The sequence below is a fragment of the Azolla caroliniana genome, unplaced genomic scaffold (assembly GCF_043228905.1).
Source record: "Azolla caroliniana isolate FFs.n. ecotype wild unplaced genomic scaffold, voAzoCaro1.0.p SCAF_20, whole genome shotgun sequence".
Taxonomy (NCBI): domain Eukaryota; kingdom Viridiplantae; phylum Streptophyta; class Polypodiopsida; order Salviniales; family Salviniaceae; genus Azolla; species Azolla caroliniana.
The window spans coordinates 5718828-5729584 of record NW_028230455.1 but is presented as its reverse complement, the minus strand read 5'-3'; the positions used below and the strand labels follow the sequence as shown (position 1 = coordinate 5729584).

General features: G+C 38.6%; 1 protein-coding gene across 2 annotated transcripts; it reads right to left on the bottom strand.

Annotated features, from left to right (window-relative positions):
• Window positions 1-7147: 7147 nt before the first annotated feature.
• Window positions 7148-9100, bottom strand: LOC147850853 (uncharacterized). Of its 2 annotated transcripts, none has more exons than XM_087335410.1 (3): window positions 8987-9100; window positions 8281-8354; window positions 7148-8047 (listed from the first exon to the last, which is right to left on the bottom strand). In XM_087335410.1, exons 2-3 carry the CDS (start codon window positions 8338-8340, stop codon window positions 7286-7288), a joined length of 822 nt encoding a protein of 273 aa, XP_087191536.1. In that variant the 5' UTR covers window positions 8341-8354; window positions 8987-9100; the 3' UTR covers window positions 7148-7285. The 2 variants fall into 2 exon arrangements, with proteins under 2 accessions (XP_087191536.1, XP_087191535.1); XM_087335409.1 differs by lacking the exon at window positions 8987-9100 and adding an exon at window positions 8719-8918.
• Window positions 9101-10757: the final 1657 nt, after the last annotated feature.

Below are 10757 nucleotides of genomic sequence, written 5' to 3'. Positions count from 1 at the left end.
CTATTTACGAATATAGCGTCAATAGTCTTGCTCAAAACATATTTATAAATATGTCTTCTCTTCCAGTTCTCACAGGCTCTTTTCTTGTTCTCACCGGGTCCCCTCCGGTTTTCGGATTTCTTCCGGTTCTCACTGGGTCCTCTTTATTCATCATCTGATCCCATCGGGAGAGACTGATTTCCCAACAAAGGTGGTGAGGAGTCCGGATGTAGTCTTCTTGGAAGACAAAACAATTGAGGATTGGAAGAAACAGAAGTCGGAATCGACTCCCCAATCGCCCTTGACTACCACCTTAAGACTAGTTGACTCGACATAGTCAGTTAATTGGAGACAGCTAGATGGAAGAGTTGAATTGAAGTTCATCGACTTAGAGAAACCTACCTATGAGTCGGAGTGGATGGACCCGTTGAAGTCGATCGAAGAATACGAATCAGAGTCAGTGGACATCTAACAACCGATCGACATGAATGAACCTGAGCCGAGAGAAGAGTTGGTAGAGACATCCAAGCCAGAGCCACGACGAATGGAAGGAGATTTCCTCTCAGAGAGAGAAGGTGAACCAGAGTGCTATGACGACAACATATGTTAGTCAATACATCCTCTTGACTGATGAAGGTGAACCAAAGTGCTATGACGAAGCCATTGACGACAAGCACAGAGAAAGATGGTTGAGTGCAATGCAAGACGAGATGGACTCCTTGCATGAAAACTACACATACGACCTGGTAGAATTACCGAAAGGTAAGAGATCACTCAGGAGCAAATGGGTCTATAAGGTGAAGACCATAGAAGTTGACAACACGCTTAGGTATAAATCCCGCATAGTGGTGAATGGGTTCCAACAAAAAAAGGGTGTCGACTTCGGTGAGAAATTCGCACCAATCGTGAAGATGACATTCATCTGAACTGTTCGGAGCATAGCTGCTAGCATGGACCTAGAGATCGAACAGTTGGATCTCAAGCTGGCATTCTTGCATGGGGAGCTGGATGAAGAGATCTACATGCAGCAGCCCAAAGGCTTTGAGGAGAAAGGAAAAGAGAACCTAGTGTGTCGACTGAAGGAAAGCTTGTATGGTCAGAAGAAAGCTCCGCACCAATGGTACAAGAAGTTTGAATCCTTCATGATGGAATATTGGTTCCAGGAAACACAGGATGATCAATGTGTGTTTGTCAAAAGTTATGAAGAAGGTGATTTCTTGAAAGAAAGCCCTAGGCTAAACAAATCTTGAGGATGCACAATTCGAGATAGAACTAAGGAAGTGTTATGGTTGTCACAACAAAATTATGTGACAAATATCCTAGAGAGGTTCATCATGTTGGAAGCAAAGTCGGTCAGCTTTGTGTTGCCGACCAAATACAAGTTAAATGCTAAGTAATGCTCGAGAGGGGAGAAAGAAAAGGCTGAGATGAAGAAAGTACCATATGCTTCAATCGTCGGCTATTTAATGTGTGATATGGTCTGCATCCCCCGACATGTCCGAATCAGTAAACCCTTCGAGCATGGGTTTTCCGACACCATACCTTAGGCATACCCCCGAAGTGCCTTTTAAGTACCTGAGTATATAGCTTTCCATTAGAGAATGGAGGTGTGTGAATGCATTGTGGGGCAGTTGCAACAGTCGTGGACAAGGCCATTGATACTCTCTCTCTCTCCCTCCCTATTTCTCTGTGCTGCTAGATATCAACTACCCGTATATACCTAATCTAGATCAACCTCTTAGCTCTGATACCATGTTAGAAATATTGAGAATCGATTTGATAGGTATATAGAGTTACAACTAGAGATGGATATATGAAAAAACAAAACTTCTATTACATATGAGAGTAGCTCACAATTGTAGTCACCCATGCGCTCACACCTTAGAGCTTAGATGGGATCTCGACCAGGTCACTACAAAATTAGTGGGGACTGACGATCAAGCCAACCACTATGTAAGAAAGTGGATTATATTCTATGTTTGGTCTGAGTATAACATTAAATTTGCAAATCAGTTGATAGTAGTGGAGATATTCCTTTTCTGTTAACTGACTTCTCATTTAATTTGATCCAACTCCGTAGATACATGCTAGTGCTAGATAGTACTTATCTTGAAGTCAATGGCTCATACTTCAAGACTAAGTACATCGTAACTTGCCCACAAAATATTCTAGTTGACTTGATTAGCCAATCCTATTACCTATTTCACTCTTTCTTAAATCCATTGTGCCCTATGCATCTACAGTTTCTTAGATTAACACCTTATCGACCCATATGGTCGAGTTGCACACTAGTCGCTCCTCATTTGGGGCGAGAGCACATATGGGGATAGATTTACAACTTGGGGTTGATCATTGATTATATCTAACAATATCCGCACTCGATTGAGTTATGTCGTCTTGAACCGGCATGGAAGCTCTCCTTTCTTCCGAACGTTCCTCAATTGTTTCAGTTTTCTTGCAGAAATTGGGAGTTGTTTTCATAAGTCGGACCTCTTCCACCTCGTCCTTCGCCAAATCAGCCTCTTCTTGCTCGACAACGTCCTCTTCCTCCGTCCAAGTGTGAGTAGAGCATGTGGCCTTCCAAGGCGTTGCTCCTTGTTCGAACATGGTTTTCTTCAACCAACAACATTGCTTGAAGATCGGAGAAGTAGGGAAGATTCTCCCTTGCTAGAACAATGGTTCTCATTGCGCCAAACCGTGGTGTGAGGCCGCCTAGGCATATTTGCACCATCTCATCATCCTCCACGTTGACGCTTATCGAGTTGAGCGAGTCACAAAGCTCCTTGATCTTCAAGTTGTAGCTTGTGATGGACATGTCCCTTTGTTGAATGTTATTCAACTCTTGGTAGAGTTGGAGCTTTCATGCCATCGTATTGGCGGCGAATACCTTCTTGAGATTCTCCCAAGCTTCTTTCGGCATCTTGGCTTCTCGAAAGTAGCCAAGCATGTGGTCATGGACACATGTCGCCAAGCAATACATCACTCATCTTGCGACTTGCTCCCATGTTGAGTATTTAGGAGTCGTTGGGTCGAGTCGATTTTCTTGTGCTCCTTTGATGTAGCTCCAATAGCCTTGGTCGACAAGGTATTGGTGCATCTTGTACTCCCAAGATGCAAAGTTGTTTCTATCCAACTTCTTGCTATGGAGAGTGGTCCCCATTTGAGTATTCATTGTGTCTATGAATATTTCTTCCTTCTTCTTTTCCTTCTCTTTCGAACACGAGCTATGTAGTGCCACTACGATAGCAGATACCCATATTTATCGTCGGTGTATCGAACACACAGTCACGATGAGGCGAGTGGGCTTAGTGGATGTGTTAAACCACACGCTCTGATACCATGTAAACAATTGGATATGATTTTGTGCAGTGGAAGAGATGTGTGTTGTGTGTGTGTTTGTGTTTGTGGAAAGAGGAGAGAAGAGAAGAGAAATACAAGATAGATAAATGAAAATGAAATACTCAAGAAGAAGGTGTATATTAACAAGGAGAATGTGAAATACAAAATTGTAGCATTACAAGGGAGGACAACCGACACTTTATGAAGTGGGAGGCGGGTGCTTTATATAAGGTCACCCTCTCTCTTCATTACTCGCTACAACACCCTCTTTCTCTCTAGAACCTTGGGGAATGTGAAGACTCATTAGTCATGGGAATATGGAACTCATTAGTTATGTGTCATAGGATATGATTCTATGACACATAGTTAATGTATAGAGAGTAATGGTGACTTTTGACCTTTGAGTGTTAATAGATTCTAAAAGGTGTGTTCACACGTTAGTCTAGGTTGAGCTTGATTCTCAACATTAATGAATGTAAAAGTTAATTTGAAGTTATCAAGAACATTGTCCTTGCTACAAATAGGGTAAACTCATACTTTTCATGACGTGACAGAATTGACAAAATATTCCTTCCTACCTTAAAGTTATTCTAGAATCTATCATACATCCAAAATTTATTTACTCTAGAGGAAAATATTTTAGTTAATGAGATGTTTGAACATGTTTACCATAAATACATGATCACAATGCTCAAAATCCACATAATGAAGACAAGGCAACTGTTAATAATTAGGTAACTAACTATGAGTTCATTACCATCTAATTATGTGAGTGGTTAATCGTGTGTGTGTGTGTGTGTGTGTGTGAGTGAGAGAGAGAGAGAGTAAGTTAAATGAGATATTAATGGGAATTATCCTCATGAATAATTAAATGGGGGATGATTAACAAGAGTAGCTTAAGAGCTATTTCTTGTATTAAAAGACGCCAAGTTACAAAAATACCCACAATGTGGTATAAATACATCTCATGTGCAAGGGTGCACATGTGAGAAGAGAATATAGGTATAAGGGTGTAAGTCTTATATTAAATGAGTTTGGTAGTGGGGGATCTAGAATGTATCCCACACTTAACGAATCGACATGCCTTAGTTAGTGGAAGTAGCATGATATAAGGGGCAATTTAGGAGGTGATGGTGGTGGAGGCCCGAGGGTAAGTACGAACTACAAAATCCTATTTAAGACTTTATAGTCAACATACTAACTAGATTCTATATATGTAATTATTAGGTTACATAATTGACAAAATGACTAAACCTAGTAACCTGAAAAGAAGCCTTTGAAATGACATTAAAGCATGACAAGACAAAGCGTACATCATTCCTATTGTCGCTAATCTCACCTCTTCAATTTTGACATTTGTCTTCTTAGGTTGACTCTCTTTCATCTTTTCTTCACTATAATCTATGTTCTTACTTTTCATGTTCTTTTCTTCCATTTATTGTAGTCATGTTGGAATGCAAGTCATGGTTATCACATTGAATTGCTAGCATTTAATTAAAGGGGAGATCGAAGAAGTAAATAAGATGCACGGGGAGAGAATGGGATCATATGAAATAGATGTCGAAAGAGGATAAAGTGAAAGTTGAATACTTTTATTATTTAAATATGTCAAGCTACACTAGTTACATGATAGCATAGCACTTTAATCATTTCTACACCATTTACATGATGCCCCAAGTGGGAAGAATATTCGAACTCTCCATTGTCCTTGCATAGCGTATAAGCTTCCTATGTATGAGTTGATGGTATTGAAAAATAAGCCAAGGTTTAACGCTATGTAAAATATGAAATTATAGTATTTCTCATGGGGAAGGAGGATTTGTAGCCTCTCATTCGGCGACATATGTTGCCTCACAAGTACATTTTTTAGCAAGCAACATTGCGCAACTTGGAAAAGTAGGTGTGTTTCACATTGTTTTTCATAGTTGTAGGCCCTAGGGTGTATGATTTCTAATGGCATGTGAATTGTTGTTAATATTTAGAATCTTGGAAGTGAAATGCTAAAGTGGTTTAATATGCATTCAAAATTCCTAGGTGGGGATATGAAAGAAAATAGCATTTGCGATTTATTAATAGGGATATGGTGTCAAATAAAGAGTAGGATGTATGATTTCTAATAGCATGTGAATTATTGATGATGTTTAGATTCTTACCTTTATATGCATTCATTTTCTTAGGTGGGGACATGAAAAAAACATCATTTTCAATTTATTAATAGGGAGTTTGACAATTCAATCAACCACCACCTGATTATACGACTTATTAATATGGTGTTCAACCAATTCCGCTACCAAGCATGAGGTTTAACCACCAATGATAGATGATTGTTACTTGTTCACATCTTGATTGATGGAATATAGCTTATAGGGGGATTTAAAATGAACTCTTTAGGCTTTTGTGGGTTGATGCATTAATCCACTTTTACACATGAACACATGAATATTTGCGTTGTTGTCGTATGTGAAATCTTAGGCATAAATGTGAAGATTATGATCAATAAATACATATTTAATTGATGAGAATCATTTCGAGTTGCTATTTGTAGCTAATAATTTTGATTGTATGTATTATGCAAAAAAACAATCTTTCGAGCAAGCTAATTTTCACCAAGCTCAAATAACAAGGCATTGTGCACTAAAACACAAGGTGATCACACTTTGGACTCTTACCATTTATTGCTCATAGATTCAAAATGTTGGATTATTGAAATTCTAGGACTTACTCTTATTGCTGATAGATTCAGAATGTTGGATTATTGAAATTCTAGGACTCACTCTTATTGCTCATAGATTCAGAATGTTGGAATTTTGAAATTGTAGGACTCACATTCATAAACATCAATCTCAACGCCATTGCATAAATCCAAACTTGAATTAAAGAGTGATCCACACAAAAGAATGTGTCTATACCAATCACACTAGTTAGCAAAACAAATATAAACTCAAATAGCCTTCTGATTATATGGGTCAATTTTAAACTTATATAAACCCAGAAATTCAAAATGTCTTAACCTGAAGAAAAATCCAAAAGACAATACAACAAAAAGTTTTGAATCTTAAAAGATGAAAATTGCTAAATCTTAAATAGAGAACAGCCTTCTGATTATATGGACAATCTTAAACTTATATGAACCTAGAAATTCAAAATGTCTTAACCTGAAGAAAAATCCAAAAGATAATACCAAATTCCAAGAAGTTTTGAATCTTAAAAGACAAATTGCTAAATTTTAAATAGAGAAATTCCAAATGTAAACATCAACATCCAAATAATTGTAATTAATCTTGTAAGGGATTCTTCAGAATTACCAGTCAGGTGGATTTTCTAATTTTTAGACATGAGATCATAATATAGTTGGTAATTACTAATAATTATAACCTTGAAAGCCACCGTCCACAAGTCTTATAATCTTGTACATCAATGATAACCTTCCACGTTGTCTCCAAAATCCAACAATATAATTTAAAGAGAGAATTTGATAGTTATACAATTTTTCAATGGTCAATAAAACAGAAAGTAGAGACACCTTACGATGCAGTCAATAATGCAAAGATTACAGCAACTTACACAAAGAGTGTTGATGAAACTTACCAAGGGCGATTATACAAACTAGTATAAGTTAATTCTAAGAATACCTAGCGATGGCTAGCTTCCTCAAGCAAATATATCATGCCATGCATGCAAGATTTGCACAATCCCCATTGCTGAGTTCCATTTCACTGAACCTTTTGGCTCACATGTTTTAAATTGCATTTTTACCCTTCCAGTTAAATTTTTAGGTAAACGATGAGGATAAGGGAACAACATCGACAAAATACATTTAAAAAACATATCACAAATAGAAAATTTCGTAAGGAAAACATGGCATTTGAGGCATGACATTATCAAAGCCCCTTTTTCTGGTGGCCAAGTGTCAAAACAAAAGATCCACTATGTACAATTGCTGAAATTGTATGTACGCTTTCTTTTTTCACTTAAATGATACTAAACGTGAAAGAGAACGCTGCAGGAACGATGTGGAAGATCGTGGAGATGGAAGGGTTGGTCCGGTAAAATCTAATAACCCTTCATCTAACGTATCTCGCCAAAACTTCAAGATGTGTAAACTCTCCTCTTCAGTATAACGTTGAACGACTATTCTTGATGCAAACCCTTTCCTTCTCATGATTTGACAAATCTCCCCGGGATTGTTGGCTGTGACTGTTACAAGATAGAATATTCCTTTACTGGATAACAGAGAATCAACGATTGATAGCATCCGATCAATCACGGTCCGGCCTTTATCTCCTCCAGCCCATGAAGATGTAATTCCATTTACACCCACCTCATCCTCTGGTGTGGGGACATAAGGTGGATTAAAGAGGAGCACATCAACACTACCATTGAGTTGTTTCTCTAGCCCTGAGACAAGGTCAGTCACAATTACCTCAGCATTGACCCGATGTGCTTCAAGTGTCAATCGAGTAGTGTTGACAGCTACTTCACTTATATCGGTGGCTAAGTATTGGATTTTTTTGTCACAATTGCTACCAAGTATCAAAGCTAGTGATGTTATAACATACCCACTTCCACACCCAACCTCTAAGCACACATTAGGTTGAAGGGCACAGAGATGTTGCCGGTCTGCAAGAAGTGCATCTACAAGGGCGAATGAATCATCACACGGCTCATATACTTCGGGATGGCGGCCAATGAGCCCAATGTCTGCAATTCGTGTTCGAGGTGATGGAACCTAAATTCGAACCAAGCACAAATATCTACTTGGCATTAATAATAATAAAAGATACACACACAGACATATATATATATATATATATATATGTATATGTATATATATGTATATGTATATGTATATGGATGTATGTATGTATATGGTAAAAAAATGGCTTCCTTTAGGCATAGAAAAAATAGGCAATTTGCATATTGAAAAAAATATGCTATTTCAATGTTGTTCTTGAAACCTACTTGGTGAGAGTGCACGATTTTTGATGTCAATGATGGTTCCACATCTACAGATATGTCCATGCCAAATTCAAACTCTGCCAATATAAAAGGGTAGAAATTGGTCAACACTCAATGGCATGACTAAGGGCGTGAACCTTATGTGTATGTGTATATTCCTACTTCATTATGACATGACTGTATGTATGCATGTGTTTGTGTGTATATGTGCAAAAATCCATGCATATATGCCTCTCAATGGCATGGCATACACATATACACATACGTGCATGCATACATATACAAACCAACAAATGCACACGCATATATACAATAAAAATGCAATGCAATGCAATACATAGACATATACACCCACATATAGATATTACAACACGTACAATGAATTATACGATATAATACATACATACATACGATAATACAATGCATGTTTGTATGCCTTACCTGCATACATATAGCAATTGAAGCAAGAGAAGAAAATCATAACAAACCCTAACAGTAAAACAGAAATCAATGCAATGCGGGAACAAAATACAAGAAACAAAAAAGAAAATAGAAAAAGAAACCCATTCTTCTCTGATTCCCCAAAAAAACAGAGATGAACAAAGAAGAGAAAGGAAAAAGAACAAAACCTATTGTGCATTAAATTGGACAGGAAACCCAGAGTTAGCACAGAGAGAGAGAGAGAGAGAGAGAGAGAGAGAGAGATTACCTAGAGAAGAAAGGAACTTTGCCAAAAGGGAAGGAAGCGGGCGTGACGAAGAAACTCAATGGAACGAGAAGGAAGAAGTGGAGATGGGGACCTCTGTATGTATGTATGTACGTATGTATTGATCTAAATAGAGAGAGAGAGAGAGAGAGAGAGAGAGAAGAATGGGAGGGGGGGGGGGGGGGGGTGTAAAGGGGACCTTGTTTGTTTGCTTTCTTCTTCCTTTGCCCGCCCACCCTTTCACAAGAGAGAGAGAGAGAGAGAGAGAGAGAACACAAACAAAATAAGGGAAGCCGGTCTTTCTCAACTTTTATGTTTTTATCCATCACATATGTACATACATACATGTTAGATGTGACACTTTTATGTCAGTGTGTCTATTTTATAGAAGAGCATGAGTGAGCGAGCACACAAAGAGACCCAATTATTGGAAAGTCGGATGGCGTCACAGAAGCAAGCAAGGGCAAACGAGCGTCATATGATGATTGACGTATCATCACCACATATGGATACCATACACCCAAATCATTATGGCATCTACTTCGATTGAAATGAAAAACCTAACGCAACTCTATGGGCTTTTGGGATATCTTAGAAAGTTGTCATTAGACACACACCATTCCACTTGATGTATGGCCAACAAGTTCCGATGTCTACCATTCCTAGTTCCTAATCACCTATTAGAGATCCACTATTGATTGCATAGTTTTGGAGTTAAAGATAATGCATAATGATTACATATTGTGGTTATATTAAGACTACAATGATCAATACATTGATGAAACGAGCCAAGTTGGCAATTTAGATGGTTGAATGAAAACCATCTTAAGGTTCTCATTATATAAGTTCAGAAAGCCCCCAACTTTGGTTTAGAGAGCCCATAAATGGGACCAAAGGACGGACATGCGTCATCTTGCAAGTTGATTGTATAATCAAAGTGAGAAGAATCGTTCTTAGCCACAACCAAGATCCAAACGCACAATGGAAGAAACAAAATTGAAATAAAGATTGTGCACTTACGAGAGGAGACAACACCGTATGTTAATGTGGAAAACCTCGAGAGGCAAAATCACAAGAGTTCGAATAGGATCACTATAAGAGAGAAGAAGGCTACAATGAGAGACTCAGAGGCAATGACCTCTTGCGCTATATCTTCGCCAACAGGCGGTTACAGTTGATACAACTTCTTGTATCTCTCTCTCTCTCTCTCTCTCTCTCTATATATATATATATATATACAACAGTTACAACTGAACTAACTACATACAATAAGTTTTTGCCCTAGTTATTCATACTCATATAAATTTCGGGCTATTTACAAGTATCGCCTCAATAGGCACATCCGAACATATTTACTAATATGTTCCTACTACTGGTTCACATCGGATTTGGATCGTTCGGTTCCCATCCAGAGGGACCGATTTCCTAACAAACTCCCCCTTCACTCCGGCATGAGATGTCTTGTCAATCCGATCCGTCCTCGGCACACGTCTAGCTTCTCGGCCTACAACACCTTGGTCAACATGTCTGACTCGTTCTCCTCCGTGCGGATCTTCGTCAGGGGAAAGTCTTTGCCTTCCACCTTCTCCCGAAGCTAGTGATATCTCCTTTGGATGTGCTTGGTCCTGGAGTGGTAGGTCGTGTTCTTTGCAAGGTCGATGGCACTTTGACTGTCATAATAGAGTCGGAATTCCTCCTGTTGATTTCCCTGCTCTCCGATGAAGTCCTTCATCTAGATTACTTCCTTGCCGGCCTCTACAACCGCCATGTACTC

Coding starts and splice junctions, on each gene's coding strand:
- LOC147850853 (XM_087335409.1), bottom strand. CDS start 8,917: ATGCACAATAGGTTTTGTTCTTTTTCCTTTCTCTTCTTTGTTCATCTC. Junction 8,355..8,718: donor CAATTGCTATATGTATGCAG/GTAAGGCATACA, acceptor TTATATTGGCAG/AGTTTGAATTTGGCATGGAC. Junction 8,048..8,280: donor AAATCGTGCACTCTCACCAA/GTAGGTTTCAAG, acceptor GTTCGAATTTAG/GTTCCATCACCTCGAACACG.